This window comes from Chanos chanos, chromosome 5 (genome assembly GCF_902362185.1).
Source record: "Chanos chanos chromosome 5, fChaCha1.1, whole genome shotgun sequence".
In the NCBI taxonomy this organism is placed as follows: Eukaryota; Metazoa; Chordata; class Actinopteri; order Gonorynchiformes; family Chanidae; genus Chanos; species Chanos chanos.
This window is the reverse complement of record NC_044499.1, coordinates 21,383,884-21,406,430: the sequence shown is the minus strand read 5'-3', so window position 1 is coordinate 21,406,430 and position 22,547 is coordinate 21,383,884. Positions and strand designations below refer to the sequence as shown.

The window sequence follows — 22,547 nt, the reverse complement described above, 5'->3', positions numbered from 1 at the left end:
GCTGAAAAAGAAGTCATGATTATGCAGAATTTCTGAACCCAGGATACTGATGCAGCAATTTCAATATTAGTTTTTGCTGTATAGATCTCAAGATGCGTCTTTACTTTCCTCCAGTATGTATGAGTGATTGGAAACGGGAACATACAGCTGACATCATCTAAGTCAATGATTGGATTGTGTTTGTTGTGATATTGTCTGTTGTGTTGGATGACTAAAGTTCCTGTCCTCTTCCTTCTCCCTTTCTGTCCTTCCCTTTCTTCTTATCTGTCTCAGAATGTCATCAGAGGAAAAGATTCTGGAACCCTCTGAAAAAACACCCTCTCCGCCCCCCAGCAGCTCCGGAACCACGCCCACAGGAAGTCCAGCTCCCACGGATAGACGGCCTCGGGGCAGGCCCCGAAAGGATGCTGTCACCCTGGCTGTTCCACCTCCGCCTACACCGAAACCTAAAAAGAAGTAGGTTTAACTTCCATTTTTCAATTGCTTTCGGGTAAAGAGCAAACAGTCCAGACCTTGGGTAAGTGATTCTGGAGAGTGGCAGGTTATGCAGATTTTACTCCTCTGGGTTCTTTGGTTCTTGCAGCCGAATCGAAATGTGAATAGAAAAATTTCTATCGCAAAACAGAAATAACATTCGTCTTTCTTAATGGAATTATTGTACAAATAGTATCCTAAAGTATTGGCATTAAATAGGTGGGGGAAAAATAAGTAAGAAAAATAAAATTTTAACCTTAAAATCAAGTTTGTAAATAAATAATATTTGCAGGAGTGTGACTCTAAAAATGGAGAATTGTCTCCACATGGCCCGAAGCCAAGGAAACACGTGGCTTGGGCCCTTATTCATTTAAATGGGTGCTCTCAGGTTGTCCTGTGAAAGGTCCGGTGACAGTTTTGATGTTTGCCGGTTCAGTCTGTTCTTTGAGGAAGGCTGTCACATGCTGTCATGAGGGAGCTTAAGGAACTTTTGATGGCTTTCCAGACTAAAGCCTTATTTCCACTCATCTAGTTTCTGCTCTGTGTTGTGTGTTCAGAAAACGACTTATGGAAGCAGACGAACTTTCAGTTTCTTGTCTTTTTTACAATGTATACATTGTTCGTCTTCAAATCCAAGCTCCAGAGATATTCCATACAGCGATCATTCCAGTCAGTTCTGTAATTCTCACAGGACCTACTCTCCACAGTCCAACAGAGATACACTAATTCAGTCTTAATAGGTTAACTAATATGAATTATTTAATCTGCAGCCGTTTAATCTCTCTCATGAAGCCTCAGTGGGAGGAGTCAGTAGGGGCTATGTGGGCATATCAGGGCCATCAGATGGCCTTAAAACACCCTGCTGTCAGCAGGTCAGGTCATATTTAAGGCATGGGATTGTGTCTAGGTTTTGCCATAATGGGATATTCCTGCATTTAGCCGAGCCCAGTCCTTTTACATTCACCTTTTCAGTAGGGCCTCTCTGTGGTCTGGAAAACGCCTTTTGGATGTTTTCCTTCTTGCCTTGGACTTGAACACTTTTGTTTTAATACTTAGCTTGGCACACAGTTGACTCATAATGTCTGTTGAGAGCAGCCAAGACTATGCCAGTATTCACATTCCTTATTATAGTTATAAAAGATGTCAAGTTAAATGTAATTAGTCATCACAGCACCCCATGTTTGATGTTACTCTAGTTGTGAAAGTAGATGGTGATTGGCCAAAGCTGTTAACTGCTGGGTAAATACCTGATTTTGTCTTGAAACTGTGACTGTGACGTGTAGCTAATTTAAAAAAAAAGGTCCATTTTGCCTTCAACTGTGTTGTTCAGCACAGTGAGGTCACTGAGTGTGATTCATCCGAAGTATCTGCAAATCCATCGGTTATTTTGGTAGGTTATATGGCCTAATGTTTAAAGAATTTATGATGAAGGGAAAACAGTCTCAATCTCATTGTAATTACTACATGAAATCAGTAGCTCCATTAATTACTACGTGTCATCATAAGTCAGAGCTCTAAGATTAGTTTTTGAAATTGTACTGTTACTTATCTTTTCAGACGCACACCAAAAATAATAAAAGTTAGAGATGGTACAGGAATTCTAATTTGGTCTTTAAGACACAAGGGATTACAGACAGTGTAATATGTAGACTTTTGGGCTGTTAACATTGTGACTCAAAACAAAACACAAAATTATTTTTAGGGCACTTGGTTTTAAATCAGCTTTTGTCAGTTGTGAGTGCTGCACTTTTGTGTTCTCAGAAGGACTGGCCATGGATGTGTTTAAGAAGATTTTGACCACAGCTCTAATGTTCACTTTTACACTCCTGTAAATTTAGAATGGAATATGGCTAGTTATATAGCATTTGTGTTTCTCACCTTTTATTAAAGAAACTCCTCAAGAAGACTGCAGGTTAAAAAGTTGACCTCTTTTATGATATTTTAAATTTTTAGAATTTTTTTGACACTCAGTTATACTAGATCTTTAATCAAAATCTAGTTTGAACGAGAACTTAAATGAAGAAACACCACGAAAAATGTAATACTTGCTTCATTTAATTATTTAAAACAGCTACGGAACCTGCAGCGCCCCCGTGTGAAAAAGTAATTACCCCCCTCAAACTCAATAAGTGGTTATGACACCATTAGCAGCAGTGAGTGCAACCATATGCTTCCTGTGTAGGTACTGATCGGTCCCTCACTGATCATTGTGTTGTTGAGCAATTTTAGCCTTCTCGTCTGTACAGAACAGCTTCAACTCAGTAACATTTGTGGATTTTTGAGCAAGACTTTCTCATTTCATACCCTGCCACGACATCTCAGTGAGCTTTAATTTTGGGTTTGGACAAGATAAGTGGTCTTCAACTCCGTCCTACTCATCTTTATTTTAATCCTCCATTAATCAAGGGGTGGCACGGTGGCGCAGTGGGTAGTACTGTCGTCTCACGGCAAGAAGGTCCTGGGTTCGATACCGGGAAGCCAAGGTTCTCCCCTCTGCGTGGGTTTCCTCCGGGAGCTCTGGTTTCCTCCCCCATACTAAATTGTGAATGTGTGTCTGCCCTGCAATGGACTGACAACCTATCCTGGGTGTTTCCCTGCTTTTCGCCCCGGTGAGCACTGGGATAGGCTCCGGCATACCCTCACAACCCTAATTAGGATAAGCGGCTTAGAAAATGAATGAATGAATAATCGAGGCTCTGCTGATCAGCTGATATGGGTTGAAAGAAAAATTTACAGTGGGTCTGTTCTGGGCTACCCAACCCTAGCACTCCTGATTCCACTGATCAACTAATCAAACCTCTGATTAGCTCAATCGCCTGTGATAATGGACAGAGCAGGACAGAGGCTCCCCAGGACTGAAGTTAAATAATACTGCACGAGATTATTCCTCTTGTTCCTCTTGGCCCTGTATGATATTGTGTTTTGGACCACTGACTTGCTGTATGATCCAGCCGTGTGTCAGCTTCTACTGAAGGACAAATTGCCCGATATTGCTCTGCAAAATTCTAGTTCTAAGCTAAATCGATGCTTTCTTCACGGCAAGTCGGCCATGTCATCATGCAGCAGAGCATTTCTAAACCGTGACACTCGACTCTTGCCATGATTTTCTCACTGCTGAGTGCATTGTTTGGTTTTGCCAGACATAACAGGGGCCTTTTGTTGCCACAAAAGTTGACTCATCTGTGCATGGGACATTATCCCAAAGCTCCTGAACCAGGTGCCTTTTGACAAAAATGTGATGGATGGTAATGTTCTTCTTAGTCAGCAGTTGTTTCTGCCATGCTGCTGTGCCATGAACTGTTCCAGTCTCTGTCTGGATTTGGAATCACTAAAGCTGATTTTAGCTGATGGGAGATGCGTCTATAGATTCCTGGATGAAGTTTAAAGGTTTTTTTCTGCAATGACTTTGATGACTTTTTGCTTTGCTCTTGATGAAATTGTGGCAAAACGGCTCTTCTGGTAATATTCATTGCTGTTCCAAACGTTCGCAATTGGCTGAGAAAGTATAGCGGTGACTGTGGTTTGGTGGTGCCACAGAGTCTTTGAAATGGCTTTTTAACCATTTCTAGACTTCTGTATAGACTTCTAGATATGTTATCACTTTGTGACAATTAATTCTGTAGAGGTCTTCAGAAATATATTTTGAATTGTGGCATTATTTGCTTACAATACTGTTTGTAGCCAACTTCTCTCTGATGGTAAGGTCCACAGTCCGTCAAGTTTGTGCTGTGTAGGACTGCCCTAAATTAGTCCTGATTGTTTGTTGAAGGATTCCAACTGCTGACCCTAATTATCCCTTTAAATGGGAGTTCACTCAAGAGGACAATAAATTTTTCTGACCTCAAGATTACATGTTTGATTAGCCTGTTTAGCTTCAGATTGAGCTTCAAAATTTGGTGTCTTTGTTTTGCATTTTTTGTGCTTTGTCAGAATCCCATTACATACCACTTTAAACTTCATCAAGATCTCACCTAACTCAGAATTCAAGTGTGGGCAAAACTGCGTAAAATCAGATGGGTTGTAAAGTAGTTCTCCTGATGGTATAACGGGACAATTGCTTATAAAATCTTTGATAATTATTTAATAACAGCACACATTGTCACAAAAAGCCTGCCAGCTCCATTGTGGCTTGTTGGTGGTGAAAGACGCCTTTGAGCCAAACCATTTGTATTGTCTGACATTCTGTCACATTCAGCGAAGAACATTCTGTTAATGATCTTCATCGCTCATTTCGCAGACTCATATTGTGATTAGACCAGTCATGTACTCCCTCAGCCCATCATGAACTGGAGCAGATCTGAGAGTAGTGGCACCTGCTCTAATGTACACCTGGGTAGCAGTAGGATTTAGGCCCTAGTATTTAAAGTGATGAGAGTGAAATTTGGCATGCAGGAAAGCTTTCTGAATGCTAATCCTGACAGTCTTCTGTCAGCTCTTCATTCAGAGGAGAGATATACATCCTGTACATCTCAGGTGACTGTCTAAAGGGAGAGGAGGTGCTTGGCCTCCCTCCCAGAGGACTAATTATATAGGAGCCTTTTGAAGTGAAAGGCACAGGTGCTTCTGCCGGCGTAGGAACACGCCGTCAGCGGCTTCAAGTTTTAAAAGACTCGGATGTCTTGGCTTGTGCGTACTGTTTGAGTAAACAGTATTCTGTGCTCAGATAGCCTTTGAAAGGTCTCTTAGACAAAGGATAATTACATAAAAGCACCGTTTGAAGGTGGGGGGGGGGGGGGGGGGGGGTAGGGTTCTGTAGATTTGTTGTGGTTGGAGTTGCTTGCTTTAGCCATTTGTGCCACATTTAATTCTGTGTTAGGCTGTGAAACTGATGACATAGTACACATAAAGCAAGGTGACTGGTTTGAGTTATTAAATCCTCTTTTATTTGTTCTCCTCCATCCTCTCCTTATTTGCGTCGCTCCAGATGACACATATTTGGTTTGTGGTCTCTTTCAGTGCCGCATTTTCTAAACCAGAAGCTGGTTTCCCTCCAACCATTTCATATACATCCTTTATACTAATTGAATCTTCAGTTCTGCAAATGGGTTTGATGATTGGTTTTACCATACAAAGCAAGTTGGGTGCATGTGTGAACTGTCTGAAGCAGAGAAAACTCCATTATGGCATTGTTTGCAACTTAGACCATGGTGCTGACTTACAAATGTATAGAGATTCAGATACTGAACGTTGTACTCATTGCTGCATAGTCTGTCTTTTGTATGTTCAGCTAATGCTGCTCTAGTGTTCCAGTCCATTCTATTATCCAGTCCAGGTTTTTAGGTCCTACCCACAAAGCTGGAACTACTTCCTACAACAGCTCCCCCCCCTCCCCCGCCTCTCCATGGTCGGATCACTGGGATAACTTATAGTGCACTGTGCTTTGGGGGGTTGGGTGCCCACCAAACCTACAGGGCTGGTCTTGTAAAAGCATGACTGCATTGTACTTTTGTCTCCCCGAGTAGCAGGTGTTAAGAGGGAATGGATTATGGAGTAAAATGAAAGAAAATTCTGTACTGCCTAACCAGTGGCTTTGAAACCGGCTACTATACTCAGGTCCTTCTTGTTGTTTTGCTGTTACAGAGAATAGATTGCTGTTGGAATGAACCATAGTGATTCTTGTTTTTTACTGAACTCCAGCCTTTCCAAGAGAAATTACATCAGCTCAAAAGAAATTCCTCGGCAATATAGGATGTTGTGACCTTCTGTGGGTAAGGCATATCTCCCAATTATGTTATGAAAATGCTCTGTTCATGTGAGAGGGCAGAATGAACCATACCTGCTTTTTTGATTGGGAGGCCGTTTAGACAGAGTTGGAATCACCCGAATAAGATATCTGTCACTGCCTGTTGGAGTCAACATCGCTTTTCTGTCACTGGCCCTTGTCCACCGTTGGCAACATGCTTCAGCATCACCATATGATGCTCCATACTTCTTTTTACCCAGATAGAAATGACTGTTAAGACTGTCTGGAAAGAGTGATGCATATTTAATCCCATGTCTGCTCTTGTGCTTGTCACAGAGTTAAGTCTTCATACGTTGCTCACTCTTTCAGTGCACATGCACAGTGCGACCGAACAGTGTGGGTTGTCCATTGGAAATTCATTGGAAATAGATGGTCACGTGCAGGTAGTCTTCAAATACATAAGGGCTCAGTGTCTGATTGGGTTTCAAATGGGCTTGTTTGATAAAAATTGTAATTTTTTCAGTTTGTTTTATGATATCTTTTTCTGAAAATTACTTAATTGTGAAGCATGAAATAAGTGAATCGCTGGCCTATTCATGTGTGAAACTTCATTCATTTTGGAGGAATCTAGATTTTTATTTCTTGTGGTCTTTCCACTCACTCTCTCACTCATTATCTAAGCCACTTATCCGTGGGGGGTGCTGGAGCCTATCCCAGCGCTCACAGGGCGAAAGGCAGGGAAACACCCTGGACAGGTCGCCAACCCATCGCAGGGCAGACACACAGACAAACCTAGGGGCAATTTAGTGTCTCCAGTTCGCCTAACCTGCATGTCTTTCGCCTGTGGGAGGAAACCGGAGCTCCCGGAGGAAACCCACACAGACATGGGGAGAACATGCAAACTCCACACAGAAAGGACCCTGGCTGCCCGGCCGGGAATTGAACCTTCTTGCTGTGAGACGACAGCACTACCCACTGCGCAACCGTGCTGCTCCGTGGTCTTTCCAATGCACAGAAAAACCAAATGCTAAGAGTTAAGGCAAGAAAAATAGCATACATAATTTTTTCCTCGAATTGTCTCAGATTGGGTACCATTTGGTGGACAAGCTTTGTCCCTCTTTTGTCAAAGGCATTTTCCTTGAAGCCTCTGGTAATTGCTGTACTTTTTGGGTGGGTTGGGGTGGGAGTGCAGTTGTTTGGTTCGAAAATTTCTTATTGACCAAGCTTGACTTCAAACGTTAATAGCTGACAAATTTTGAGGAGGGTTTGCTCAGTCCACTGTACAGTGCTGGTTGTTCAACTAAATATTAATAAAGCTATAATAGTCTGTTACGTGACTTACCTAGTTAGCAGTTGAAGGGAAGTTTTTTCATTCAAAGTTTAATCTTAATCTCCAACTCTGCTCTGTGAGCCAATAGATTTCCCATTCCCTTGTGTTTGTGTATCCACATGTATTTGTATCTGTGAATTCAGTCTGATCCCATCAGTTGCTCTGAAGACTCCGCCCTGTTGGTTATCAGGAGTAGGAAGTCATTTGGAGGGAGGAGTCGATTTGGCGCGGGCCAGATTGCGATTTTTCTCTCCAGTGGCATCGATAATTACCCCTTCGTCTCTCCCTCCTCCTCTCCCCCCTCCTCTCCCCAAGCCTGAGAGGCAGTTTTTTTTTTTTTACACTCTCCTTTTGGAGTCTGTTTGCTTTGTATGCTTACTGACTGCAAGTGTTGGTGTTTAATTTGTAACACCCGACAATTATCACCTTGATGAAGTGATAGAGGGATTACATGAGGAGGGCACCCAGTGAGACTCTGACAGTGATGGATTTCATCTGCTCTCTCTCTCTCTGTCTGTACCCCTCTCTCTCTCTCTCTCTCTCTCTCTCTCTCTCTCTCTCTCTCTCTCTCTCTCTTTCTCTCTCTGTGTGTAAGTTTGTGAGAGTGTAACTGGGGATATTCAGGGAAGCCACATATAGGTTCAGCTTGGAGAATGCTGAACCTGTCACAGCTGTACTGCATCTGTGTTTTAATGCTGCTGCTGTGTGTGTGTGTGTGTGTGTGTGTGTGTAGGTGCACATATATGCAGAAGTTCTGCTGTTGAATTCTGCCCATTTGTAGAGACTGGCAGTCTGGCAGTGCCATGGTAACAGACTTTTGACAGTGGCTCTGCCTCCGGCAGTCCAGAGTGTCTCTCTGGCTGTCCTTTAATGTCTGTCTGATACTCAAACCTCATCCAGCCCAACTCAACCCAAGTCACAGACAGTCAGAGAGAGAGAGACAGAGAGAGGGAAGATGCACCTCCCTCCTCTGAGAGCAAGGGAGGGCTGGCACAAGAGTCCTAAGAGATGTGTTAATCGAAAAGGAAAGGAGAAGAAAAAAGGAAGAGGCAGCCACGTGAAAAGGGCCTTAGGGGAGGAACTGCAGGAGGTGGAAACGTGAGCCTCCGCTGAGCCTGGCCGACATGGCCAAAGATCACAAATCAAAACAAATCCAGCCCTGGCCTACCACATGCTCCTCTTTTCTCCTGGAGTTCACCAAGTCCTCAGTGTGTGTGTGTATGTGTGTGTGTGTGTGTGTGTGTGTATGTGTGTAATGTGGCATCTGATCTAATGCAAGGAGCCCTTGTGATCTGTGGTTGTGGAATTGAGTGGTCTGTCTAGCTGATTGACCACTAGGGTTGGGCAATACGTTTAAAATTACATATTGTCAGTCACAGCTGTGAAAATGGCAATGTTTATGTATCATTTTACATTCCTATATTATGCCAAGATTTGGGGTAGCTTTAATAGTATTACTTTCTTCTTAAGTAAAATAGTGTAGAATCCTAAATATTAATCCCATATTAATCCTTTATTTTTGTTGTTGTGGAATCATAGAGTAAGCATCTATAAGTCAGTCATGTACAGGAATCCATGCACAGTACTCACCTTCATGCAGTTCATTTTTAAATAAAAGAGAAGTTCTGCCAATTGCTGCAGAACCAGACAATATTTAATGTTCACTGCTTATCTGACTTTCCTTATTTTCTCCATATAGTGGCCATTGAGTAAATTAATATTCTGTAAACCACTGCAAGTGAAAAAGTAAACTTACCTTGGACAGATAACAATTCTTCCTCTTCTAATAATGTTTGTGTCACTGGAGTAGTAGAATTATATTATTGAGATATGGCTTACAAACTGATTTAAGGCTCACTATCAGAAACAAAGTCATCCCCTACGCCTTACATTTACCTCAGGGTAATATTTGAATTATATACGTATTATATACTTATATATGTAATATATAATTATATATACAGACATATATAATTACTTATATATGTCTGTACACTATAGTTAAGAGTTGTAGCATATGATTAATATAATTTTATCATTTATCTATCACCTATCATCTAAATTTATTATCTAACACTGGTTATGCCTCACTTTGTTATAGAGAAATGAAAAAGGCCCCCTCTCGCCAGTAACCGTGTGACTGTAGCAGTGGCATTAGGCATCACAGATTCTGGCAAGAGAATGTCACATAATTTTACATTATGGCCCAAAAGTGGCTGACTTTCCAGGTGGAGAGTTCATTAACACACTTATTTTTCCTCTTACTTCTTCAGCTAGAATGAAATCAAATGAAAAAGAAATCAAGGGTAACAAGCATGTTATGTTTGAAAATGTGATCTGTGTATGTTTTTTTTAAAGCATAGCTCTAATGACTGTAATGTTGGTTAGGTTGTCGTTATTGGTATGCAGTTCCAGAAATTACCCGTTGAAAATACTTGGGTTCTTTGGGCTGAGCAGACATAGTTAAAAAAGATTTGAAAAAAAAAAAAAGACTATTCGTGTTCTTGTCTGGGCAGGTGATCTGGACATATTACACAATGCTGCCAAACGATTGTGAATTCAATTTTTCTTGTACAAAAGGCCGTTTCAATTTCATTCATTGTCTGATAAATGATTACATTTTGAGTCTGGTTCTCTATATCTCTCTCCCTGGTGTGTTATAATACCCTAATGCTTTAAATTGGGCCTAAGTGCCACAATGGCAGTTTAAACAGTTGGGAGATTTCGTGTGGATACTGAGTTTTCCCTATGTAATATAGTGCCAGTGAATGGACCACTATTGAATGCTTGTCTGAGGGAAGAGCTCATATCTTGCTGTATGCTGACTGTAGGATTCCGTTATACATGTATAGTACAAACAGAGCTGTGTCGGTGTTAGCTTTCACTGCTTGTAGCCACATGACAACTTCATGATATTGCTATGTTGAGTGGTGGGTTCAACAACAAGTTTTGCTCCAATCAGCAGTTATGTGTTCCCCTCTCCACAACACACACACACTCACATTCTCTTTCTCTCTCTCTTTCTCTCTCTCACTCTCTCTCACTCTTTCTGCCCTGCCCTAGCCTAGGGCTCCTGTCATGCCTTCATTAAGAACCATTGACAGCTGTGACTGTATTTAACTAATTCATGATCAACCTCCCCCTTTTCCCCAGGGCAAGCACCCCAGTGTAACTCTCTCTCTCTCTCTCTGTCTCTGTGTGTGTGTGTGTGTGTGTGTGTGACAGGAGTCGTGGCAGAGGTAGAGGTGCAGTGGATGGCGAGGACAGTGTTGATGGAATGGAGACAGTAGCAGAGTCAGGCGGCACACAGGAAACAGGTGAGTCTTCTCTCTTTTCATCCATCCCCATCCCCATTTCTTTTTTCTCCATTTTTCCTTTTCTCCCACTCTCTCGCGGTAATCTCACTCTCTTTCTTGCACTCTCTCTCAATCTCTCTTTCTCTCTTTCCCTCTCTCTGTCTCTCTGTCTTTATTGTTTCTTCTGTCCTCTATCTCTCACTCACTCACTCCTTCCATCATCTCTGGCTGCCCTCCTTGTTGGAGCGCTTTCAATCTCTTTTCTTTTTTCTTTTTGCATTTCCTTTCTCATTCCTCCCTGTTTTCCCTCTGGTCTCTCCTCCGTTTCCATCCCTATCTCTCATCCTCCTCAGTAAGAGTGCAGAGAAGGCCTCTCACCATGAACAAAGTCATAAGATGGAGCAGGGAATTGATTTTCTAGCCCAGTCATACAGTTTGACTCCAAATCTCTGTCTGCACCAATAGGAACTTTTTGGGAATCTGCTGGCTATAGTCTTCAGATATGACTGATGAGGAGTTTTTTTTCCCTCTCCAAACTCAGCGTGGCTTCTTCGCCAGACTCTTTAATTGAAAGGATTTGACTTTAGCCATGGAGCCATCATCAGGATTTCTCGTCCCTCCCACCATGCCGTGTCCTCCATTCCGAGCACAAGATTTAGGTCCAGTGGAAGCGAGTAATGGCTAATGCGTCTTTTAAAAGCTTTTTAAAATCCCATCTCAAGCTTTTCCTCCCCGTTCCTGCGGCAATTTTGCCTTTCATAATTGACTGCCACCTTCCTGCTCTGCTCTCTCTGCAGCAGGGGGGGGTATGTAGGTATGAGTCAGCGGTAGTTGCTGATTCTGCATCAGTTGAAGGGAGGGACATTTAGAATGTTCATTGTGTGGCAGGGACAGAACCATATTGTAGATCAGGTAAGTGAATGCACTGAGTGATCCTGGACCTCTTGTTCAAGGTACAGTAGATCTCACTGCTGTCAAAGGGTTGTCACACCCCACTGTGATTTGTGCCAAGAGTTTGACTGCACTGGGTTATTGGTTAAGCTTTTTTGTATTAAAGGCTTTAAGGCCTTCTGCAGTCACTGTGTCTGTGTGTGTGGGTTCGTGCGTGTGTGTGTCTTTCTTTCTAAAACATGTTAAATTATGAGTGAATGCAAATTTGTTTCTTCCAAGGACAATGTCTGCAATACTGTTGTGCAACAGTGAGCACTTAAGCTGTGAAACTGTGTTTTTCGTTCGTCTCTCACTTTTTTTGCAAATGTTTTTTGCCACTTAGATGAAGACTAAAGTGTAATCTTGGAGAAGAAGCGATAAACACATCAGTTCCACTCCTAAAAATGCACTTGGTCAGATTTAATCAAAATTTAAAATAATAAAAGACATTGCATCATCCAAACTCTTACTTTGAGACTTCATGCAAAATAGTATCTGCAGTTACATTGATCTTATTTTTCAAGAAAATGTGCGAATCCACCTGTCAGTCATTTCTGATATTTTGATTGACACTGAAAAAGCCGTGAAATGTTAGCCAACAGATGGAGCACATCTGTGCTCTGAATAGATCCTCCCCTTTTCGCTAAGTTAATGGGACCAAGCTCAAATTTGGGATGATGTAACTTATAATGAGTTGGATCTGTCTGTCTCTGTTGAAATGAAGGGCTTTCAAGCAATAATCATCATGGGCACTGGACAGCTGGTTGAGAATTGTATAAAAGTGTCTGTGTTTTTGCCGCTCACTTAACGTGCTGTGCTAGCGCGAGTCAGAATAGAGGGGCTGGCTGTCAAAATGGACAGGAAAATTGCTGTAACAGTCACCCTTTATCCCCAACTTTTCTCACTGAATTTTATGTCACCAAGACTGTGGTTCACGTTATACCAGATTACTGTTCGTGTCACTGCCAATGCACCTTACTGCTCCATAAAGCACTTTGCAGTTCTTCTAAGGGACTTAACACCAGTTCAAACCTAAATAGCACCTTTCTGTTGGGTAAAGTACTGAATAGTGTTGTTTCACAGTTAACGGCTTGAACTCAAGGTAGCGTCTGCATGCCGTCTGAGGTATTAGTATTTGTACTGGCGGCCATACGAATTCATGATAGGGATACAGAAACCAAGCGTTACATCCAGTGAATATCACACAGTGATTATGGAAGTTATGGGATATTGCGTAATGCAGTCCTTATTGTGGTCTGTTTATGACTGCTCTCACTGTGGCCTCTTGTCAGGTGACTCACAGCTCTGTCACGCCTCTTAACATTGTTTTCTCTCTCCATGGTTACAGTTTCCGCTGTGTGTTCTTAGTAATTAGTGTACGGCCATATGGTTTCCATATTCCCCTGTCCATCAGAAGGACAAAGGCAGCGTTTTAGCTGTGAGCAAATTAGCTCAGACACACACACACACACACACACTCTACCTCAGTTCATTGAGTGCACATATGCTTACACTGTTAGTCAAATGTTTCTTGCATATTGAAAGTGCAATATTGCCTGACTGAAGTTGGTTTTGTCCAGTCTCTTTGAGTGTTTCTAAAGCCTCGTGAAGGTTTTTCATAGACAGTTTCAGTGGTGTTTGATGTCTGGCTACAGAACTTACCTGAGGCCCAGGGACATCCGTTGTGCTGTGAAAGCCAATGACTTTTTTACCCCCCCCCCCCTTTCAAAGAGGTCTTGGCAATCCCTTCTTCTTCACTGTGGGAAAATAATAGCATGTATTGTATATCTTTATATGATTATGTTGGGTGAATGTTTGTTGTATGTCTTAAACCACAGAATTCTCTCTCTCTCTCTCTCTCTCTCTCTCTTTCCGTCTGAAGACACTAAAGAGCAGCAGGAACAGAGTGAGGGAACTGCAGCAGTGGGGGTTTCTGGAGAGGAAGAGGAGAAGCCTTCATCCCCACACCTCTCGAGCATTCAGACAGAAGAGACGGAGGAGTCATCGTCATCAGCTCCTGGAGAAGCCAAAAGCAGGTCAGAGCCACAGCTCCACTGTTTGCTTACAGTATAGAAAGGGTGTGTGTGTTTTGGAGGTTGGGGCAGAGGTGTGTGTGTGTGTGTGTGTTAGTATGTGTTTGTGCTAGAGTAAAGTGTGTTTAGGAATAGAAGACCTTATTTGTTGGTGAAGGAATGTGTGTTCTGGTCCAGTGTGCTTGATGTATTGTGTATGAATGCTCTTAGAGTTCTCTGTGTTGGAATATACGGTATGTGGAATGTATACGGCTGGCTTGGTCTGTGCTGATGCACGTACATACATGTGTAATGTTGCACGGCAACACATGCATATATATATATATATTTTCTCCTCCAAAGACTGCCTGCTTGACAGAGGATGTGTGAGTGCATCAGTAGTAATTGAAAGAGCACTCTGGTTAAGTTAAAGCGAGGCTCCAGGACTGGCTGGCTTTCTCATCTGTGGCACCCTCCTGAAGTGCATCCGCATTGGCACACACTGGAATTTCACTGTTGCCATGGTTAGGTGGCACCTTTCAGAGACTGCAAGGCTTTCTACAGTGTAACGAGTGAAACAGAATGTCCAAAGTGCTCTGCCCAATTAGCAGAGACCTACAGTATGTCTGGCTAACTAGAGTTTGCTGTTGAACTTCCAGAGTCAGGGTCAAGAGTATCAGGTTGCTCCAGAGTCTTGGCTTTTATCCTGGGACACATGAAAGTTTGTGTGGATGGCCTGTATGTGTGTGTTTCAAATTAAGTCCTTCTTTTAAAGGGGTTACGGACCCAAAGCTCCGAGGGTGCTAATGATGCTTGCGTGTGTGCTCATGCTGTTAGTATAGCTCAGCCAACCACGTCGTCCAAACTGTTGTCAAAACAAAGAGAGACATTAGCTTTGTATGGGCAGGGGTCTCTGTGGAGATCCAGTTTAAAAGGTTGCCATTGATCTTGGTGACAGACCACACTGTCAATATTGGCTGATAGAGCAGAGGCCAGTCATATATCCAGGGAACTCATTAGCTGTGTCATTCCTCTGCCTAGAGAATGGAGAAATGTTTACCACTCCTTTTCTCCTTTTTTTCCCTACCTCATTCCCTCTAGGGGATTACCCAGACTGGACAAAAAGACAGTTCCATTGACCCTCACACGAGACTCCAGCTTTTACACCAGTTCTTGTTTACAGATCAACAAAGTGTTTGTATGTGTGCGTGTTTATTTGCGTGTTCACGTCAGTTGTCAGATTTCTTGGAACTTGGAATAGGGTTTCAGGCTTCACAGAGTTTTGGACTCTGTTAAACTCAGTTTGGATCCTTATTGGACAGTGAGAACAAGAAAGATAGTCTTTTAGAATTTATGGAATGTGTGTGGCAATGTACCTATCTCCCTCTCTCTCTTTCCCTCGCTCTCTCTCTCTTTCTCTCCCTCTGTATATGTATATGTATGTATATGAGTGTGTATATATATATATATATATATATATATGTGTGTGTGTGTGTGTGTGTGTGTGTGTAAGTATATACTCTGTGTGTGTGTGTGTGTGTATATATATATATATATATATATATATATATATATATATATATATATACACACACACACACACACATACATATATTTATTTATTTATATATATGTATGTGTGTAGATTTATATAGGGTTTGTGTGTGTGTATATCAGTGTGGATGAAATTATGTAGCAATGTCTATGTTAGTGCCTCAATTCTCCTTGTCTCTCTCCTCCAGTGAGCGGCTCTGTGCATTCTGTAACTGTGGAGGCAGGAGCCTGTTAGGCCAGGGAGATCTGAGGGCATTCGAGGCCACGCCCGTGCACATCCGCCCAGCCGACCATAAGCAGAGCACAAGAAACAGCCAGGCCGACCGTGACCATGGCGACAAGAGCGGGAATGGCAATGAGTCTGAGAGACACAAGGGCCCAGAGAGGTAAGAAGCTGATTGGCTGAGCCGTGTGCTACTGTCATGTTCTGTTTGGCTGGGAGAGGCCCCTCAGGATGTGAAATCATCTGCAGTGGTCTGTAGAGTCGTCAGATGAGCTCAGCAAAATGGGAGAGCTCACTCTGAGCCTATGCTGCTTTTTGGGGGGTTTTGTTTGTTTGTTTGTTTGTTGTTGTTTTTTTTCTTTTTTGATATACATGGATGTTTTGCAGCTCTCAGGGTCACACATTGAAAAAAGGAGAATGTATCACATAAGTGAAGTAGTTGTGTGTGTGTTTGTGCTTAGGTTTGTGTGTACATGTGTGCACTTGTGTGTGTGTGTGAGTGGGTGAGTGGGTGAGTGTGTGTGTTAGCTGGCTATACTGGAACAAGCACTAAGAGCTAGAATATGTGGATATTTTTTGGCAGCAACAGTCAAGCATTGCTAAATTTTAGACAGATTTCTGTCCTTGACACTTCATGTTTCAACTTCCCTGAAATTTTGACTCTTTCAGGTTTTTTAGTGAAAGTATCTGTGACATAATGATGTGTTATAGCAGCAAACTAACACGTCAGACTACCACTGTGTCGTTGTCATTGCCTGGCCCTGCCCTGAACATTCAGATTAGGCATGTCAATACTAGGACATGATAATGAGGCAAAAAATTTTTTGTTTTGTTTTTTTTGTTTTTTTTTAATTTGAAAACCTTATTCTGAACCTACCCTAACTCATAAACAGGATCAACAAGGAAGTCAGTTTGGTGCCTTTACAATGAACTGTTTAGCCGGCCAGTTAACATGTGATGTTGGTTATGCTTTATAGAGATGGAAATACAGACTTTTTTACTGTGATGCTACATTGTTGGGCTATTCATAGATTGCTGTCAGACATCATGTTGTGGTATTAATGCATGTATGTGGCCTTCTCATACGAGTGTGTAAGACTAAGGTTAGAGCATAAATTCTTATGTCCTTGCTAAAGTCTACATATACTGCTTTAAGTAGAGCAGTATATGTAAAAGAGCCATCTTGGGTGTATGTAAGTAAAGTAGTCAAAAACCACATGCAGGTTAAAGAACAAAGAACAATCCATTTAATTCAAAACTGTCCACAGAATTGTGCGAAAACATGAAGGAGACAGCTGAAAATTTAATTCTGAAGTCGTGTACTGGAAGGCTCGAATTTTCTGTCCCAGTGCTGCTGTTTGGCATAAAATCACAAATATTACATTGGATTATGAGTAATTTCAACGTGTAAAAATCCACATTTTTAAAAAAATTCAGATACATATGGCTTCATATATAGAAAGTGGTGTTGTATGGTTGTATGTAACCTGAATCTGTGTATATACCAGCAGGAAAAGTGGCATGATATTTCATACATACACACACACATATACATACATATGTATACACTGCCTGGCCAAAAAAATAGTCACACACTCTAATATTTCGTCGGACTGCCTTTAGCTTTGATTACGGCATGCATTCGCTGTGGCATTGTTTTGACAACCTTATGGAACGTCACAACATTTGCATTCATTTTTGGCCGAGATCTTGTTAATAATGGGAGAGTCAAACCAGCCCGTAAAGTCTTCTCCAGCACATCCCAAAGCCTTTTAATGGGGTTAAAGTCAGGACTCTGTGGTGGCCAGTTCATGTGTGAAAATGATTCCTCATGCTCCCTGAATGACAGTTTCACAGTTTGAGCCTGATGAATCTTAGCATTGTCATCCTGGAATATGCCCGTGCCATCAGGGAAGAAAAAACCCATTGATGGGATAACCTGGTCATTCAGTACATTCAGGTACTCAGCTGACATAACGTTATCAGGCCAGACCTGACCAGCTAAAGCCACCGCAGATCATAACACTGCCTCCACAGGCTCCAAATCCAAATGGCTTTTTTTTTTTTTTTTGGCCAGGCAGTGTGTGTGTGTGTGTGTGTGTGTGTGTGTGTGTGTGTGTATATATATATATATACACACACACACACACACACACACACACAAAGTAGAGAGAGAGAGAGAGCTCATATACAACATAACTGTCTATTCTTAAACAAGGGCAATAATGTTGAAGGCTAAATCTGTTTGCCAAAAAGAATTGAGCACATTAGGTTTGCTACTGGCTAGCATGCCTTACTTACATCAGCCCTTAGTGGTCCTACACTGCGTCTGGTTGCTACAAAGAACAGGACTTGAGAAGATGGAGGGGTGCATCATGCACTTTAACCAACAATAGGACTCCAGTCGCACTCCCCTGGACAGCTGCCTAATTTGTCTCGGCTTTTTAGAGCCAATCAAGCGTCTCCCAGAGGCCCGGGTGACGTAATTATAGACAAGCAGGGTGCTGGCAGCTAGCCAGTGCAGCCAAACATTGTCATTTCTCCAGCCGCACAATTGGTCAGTGGGTTTGAGTCTGTGCCCAACAGCAAGGCGAAGAGAGAGAGAGAGAGAGAGAGAGAAAAGAAAGGGAAAAAATGAGCGGATAAGTAAAAGAAAGAATTGAGGTGAATGCATGAGTTTCTCATGTCAGTCTGCCTCCGCCCCCAATGGTAAATTGTGGGTATAGGGGTAGTATGAGGGTCAAAGCAATCTGAAATTGGTACAAGTCAATATTGTACAGGTGGGCCCCTCAAGGGAGCTGAATTCAGACAGTGAATGAATCATTTCATGCACTAAGTCCCTCAGCACCACAGAACTGAATAAACTGAATAACTAAACAGGTAAATAACATACATATCAGGAGCCAACTTCATATCAAGCAGTTAGTTACCACCGTCGATATAACGGACAGTGTTAAATATAATATAACAGCACCGCTCTGTAATTAGTAATAAAAGCAATTTTTGTCAGCTCCCATAGACTTGATGAGTATTTTACGCTGTTTCTAAAATGTAGATTCAGTAGACCAACATTTAACAGTGTTTGTAATTTGTTTACATTCAGTGAGAATATGATAAGTCTTAGATACTTACTTATTGTAAGTGTCTAAGACAAGTAACTTACATACTGTAACTTACATACTGTGACGGATGCTGCTTTTTCCCACTTCTTCTGAAAATAAATGAGAACTGTGATTACACATCACTCAGGGAATGCTGCACTGGCAAGAATTAAGTCTTCAATTTGGTTTTTTTTTTCGCATTTGAGAGTTATAAAGTAATTTATTTGAAAGTTGACTGTTGACACAGCCATGGTTGTTAATGGCATGGTAAATCAATGTAGTTTGAAGTGCATTTTAGGTCATTATGGAAAATGAGTGTTTTTGCTGAAAAACCCAAAAAAACCCAAAACTAAAAATGCGTGTATTTGATTGAAAAACCATCTGAGGAAATGACAGACGCCAAGGTCATAATGAGGTTGTATGTCAAAAGGGGTGAATTTCCTATTTCAGCCAAAAGTCAAGAGCCTTACAAAAAGTCTTAATGTTTCCTGCCTCTGCTATTATTGAACAGTGTTGACTTTTGCTTTTTAGTTTAATCCAGCCAATTCAGAAATCCTGCCTTGACTTTTGCCTTTTAGTTTAATCCAGCCAATTCAGAAATCCTGCCTTGACTTTTGCCTTTTAGTTTAATCCAGCCAACTCAGAAATCCTGCCTCTCTAGATTACAGCAGCATCACTTCTCTTCACTCCTTTAGTTTTTTTTTTCTTTTTCTAGTTGCTCATTTTTGGAAATTAAAATGAGTCGCTCACATCACCAAGGATGGGGAATCTTTTCTTGAGAGACAGCATACACTGTCCTTTTACCTCTAAACAAGCTACAGCGACCTCATTAAGCATCTCATACACACACACACACACACACACACACACGCGTACACGGGCTTGTATTATGCGTCACACGGTCCGCGCCAGCCGGGCCGAGCGGCAGTTCTAATGAGATGTGATTGCCATTTAATGGCTGAGTCCGTTGACGGTGAGTCATCCCTACATAGCCAGCTAATCAATCAACAGTTCTGATTCTTCAGCAGCAGAACCCTCTCTCTCTCTCTCTCTCTCTCTTTCTCTTTCTCTCTCTCTCTCTCCCAGCATGCCCCCCACATCACAACTTCAAAAAAAAAAAGAGCTGTGAGTCAGTAGCCCCCCCCCCCCCTCCCTTTAACACTGGGAATGTCAAGAACAAATTAACACCTCTCCTCTCATCCTCGTGGCTAATGATGGCAGGAGCGTAGCAGCCAGGCCCTGGACGAGGATACACGTAGTTATTTATGAAGTTAACTTTGTCTCTGAGAGCTTAACCCTTATCACTCAAGAGAGCTTCAAGGAGTCGAAGAATGAGCTTTTTCCTGTGTGGAGTTCAAATGTGCTCTTTTTTTCCTTTCTTTTTTCTTTTTTTTTTTTTGCAACGATCATCTTCCAGCATTTGTCCCGAGATAGAAATGCTACCTTGTGAGCCTTTGCAAAGAACTGTCTGATTCATATTGGATCAGGATGTGTCATCGATTGCGAGTGTCACTTAACGCCACACAGCAAGACACTATTGACACATTGAACCATTCAATCTTCAGCTCTTTTCCAATTTTCATGGTGTTTTCATGCATTTGATGTTCACTGTCGCGTCACTGTCTATTCACCTGTTTAAAGCATGACCGGTCTGGATTCCTGTGCACTTCTCATTCTCTCTTTCTTTCAGCACATCAGTAGAACTTCCGACCTTTCCATCACTTTCCTCATGTCTTACCCTTTATTTTCAACGTGCAGTAACCTGTCCTGTATGTGTCTGGTTTTTGTCCTGTGTTAACAGCGCTGAGGATTCGGGAGGCCGTTTTTTGGACGAGCTGCATCACGTTGGCTTGCCTGACGACGTGGACGTCCAGTCTCTCTTCGACACGTCAGGTAAGATCTCAGGGGTGTTCATAGAAAGCATGCATACCTGGCCACAAACTCAAGGGTTTAGGAGGGAGGCATTTTAACATGGATAAGATTCAGAATGACAAAGCTTAGAATGTTTAGAATGGGATTAGAATTTTTAGTGTTCTGTTCAAAATTTAGAATGTCGAATAGTTTGAAGGAGAGAAATAGTTAACTTGATGACTTGATTACACAAGCCTGATGTGGATTGCTGAAGGTTACTGACAGAGTCTTACTGTCACAGTTCCTTACGTCTTTATCTCTTGTCTTTCTCTCTGCCTCTCTTCCAGGGCTGTGTTGGGCACACCAAAAGTGTGCACTTTGGTCACAGGGTGTTTGTCAGGCGGAGGACCAATCATTGCTCAATGTGGACAGAGCCATCCACTCAGGGAGCACAAAGGTAAATGAGGGTGCTTTTCACACTTTTGGGTTCCTGCATTATATCTCATAGAAGCAATTTAATCTGTGGTCGGCTAATTGAGACATGTGACAGTGATGTGCTGATTTATTTTGGAAAGCCAGTGGCGAGAATGTGTAAATAACCCAGTGGAAAAATACAATTTTCCTGAACAAACTTATTGGTTTGGGGATCTGTAATGTTCGTTCGTTGCCAGTGTCGCACAGCTCCATGGCATAAATCCGTGAGTAATCCCAATATGTATTTCTTTGGCCTTGTTTGTTTTAGATGTTTTAGGGCAAAATCTGTCTCTGTATGCCAAAGTCAGGTTTATTAAATGGTTCTCTGTAACATTGACATTTCACTCCAACCTAATGGAGAACCTGTTAGCATTGAGATAGTTGAACTGTGGACTTATGGGAGGACAGTTGTGTGTGTGTGTGTATGCTCATCACCGCGCCCTGTTAGGATTGTGCTGTCAGTGAGGGAGTGGGAGCAAGATGATGGATTTGGCAGGGCTGCTGAAGGTTGCTGCTGATCAGAGTCGCTGCACTCAGCTGTGAAATGGAAAGGTCACGGTTCTCAGAAGGCTGTTGCTGTCAGCTTAGCACTCAGTGCCCCCCCCCCCCAAAAAAATCATGTCCCTTTAATTGCGTTCCCCCTCCATGCCTCTGATCTACTAAACGAGCAGCTAATCACACATTTATCTGGGAGTTAAATGCCAGGTCAACTTAGCTGAATGAGTGTGTGTGCATGTGTGTTGAAGAATTGGTTCATATGCTACCATGTGTGCTTTAATGAACATGTGTGCTTTAATGAACATGTGTGCTTTGCTGTTGCTTTCACATTTGGATTTCAAATACTTCATGATGTTGTTACTCTCACTGTGAACTGAGTACCGGACTGTGGTTTTTCTGCAGGGTAATAAAGCTAATTCTCTTCCTTTGCTGACCAGCTTAATGACTGTAACTAGCTCAATTAAGCATTCAAACCTAGCCTTCTTGCGAATTGAAGTGAGACTTCAGCCAGCTTGTGTTTGTTGACCTACAGCAAACCTCAGCCAGAGAACTGTGATTCGCTGATTCAGTGTCCTGTCCCCTCTGATGACTCCGTCACAACAGGACAGGACAGATGCACATTTACTGATTAGGGTCACCATGACACAGCAGAACTGTGAGGGTCCAGTGAAAGTCATGCTTTGTTTCCTTTCCTGACCGAATGCCTTATTGAAATTCATTCTCCATGGTTGTTGTTGAATGGCCCCAGGCTCTAATATAAGCACGCAGTTGACACAAGGTGACGAGCAGCTGCAAACAATCAGACAGAAGTCAAAACACAACCCTGGTCTTGCCTGGTCTTGCACTATTAGGCTGTATTTCTAAGCATCTTATTAGAACACATCGTGCAGCAAGGTATCAGACTGTGAAATCTGTGTGCAGCCAAAAACAGGAACTGAACATTGTCTGTGTGTGTGCATGTGCGTGTGTGTGTGTGTGTGTGTGTGTGTGTGTGTGTTTTGAGGAAGTGTCTTATCTGTTATCTGTCGGTGAGGAAGCGAGTTATCACTGATAGAAATTAGATAGAAGAGTTTTATGAAAAAAAGGGAAAGCTTTTTTTTGATGACCATTTCTTAATTTAT

The 22,547-nt window shown here is 42.1% G+C and overlaps 1 protein-coding gene across 1 annotated transcript in view; it reads left to right on the top strand.

Annotated features, from left to right (window-relative positions):
- Positions 1-274: 274 nt before the first annotated feature.
- kmt2cb (lysine (K)-specific methyltransferase 2Cb) overlaps positions 275-22,547 on the top strand; it is a 70,899-nt gene continuing 48,626 nt past the window's right edge. Inside the window, exons 1-6 of the mRNA XM_030773689.1 lie at positions 275-456; positions 10,713-10,804; positions 13,596-13,749; positions 15,468-15,665; positions 20,405-20,496; positions 20,802-20,911. Of these exons, the coding sequence (XP_030629549.1) occupies positions 275-456; positions 10,713-10,804; positions 13,596-13,749; positions 15,468-15,665; positions 20,405-20,496; positions 20,802-20,911 (828 nt within the window). The remainder of the gene's footprint in view (positions 457-10,712; positions 10,805-13,595; positions 13,750-15,467; positions 15,666-20,404; positions 20,497-20,801; positions 20,912-22,547) is intronic.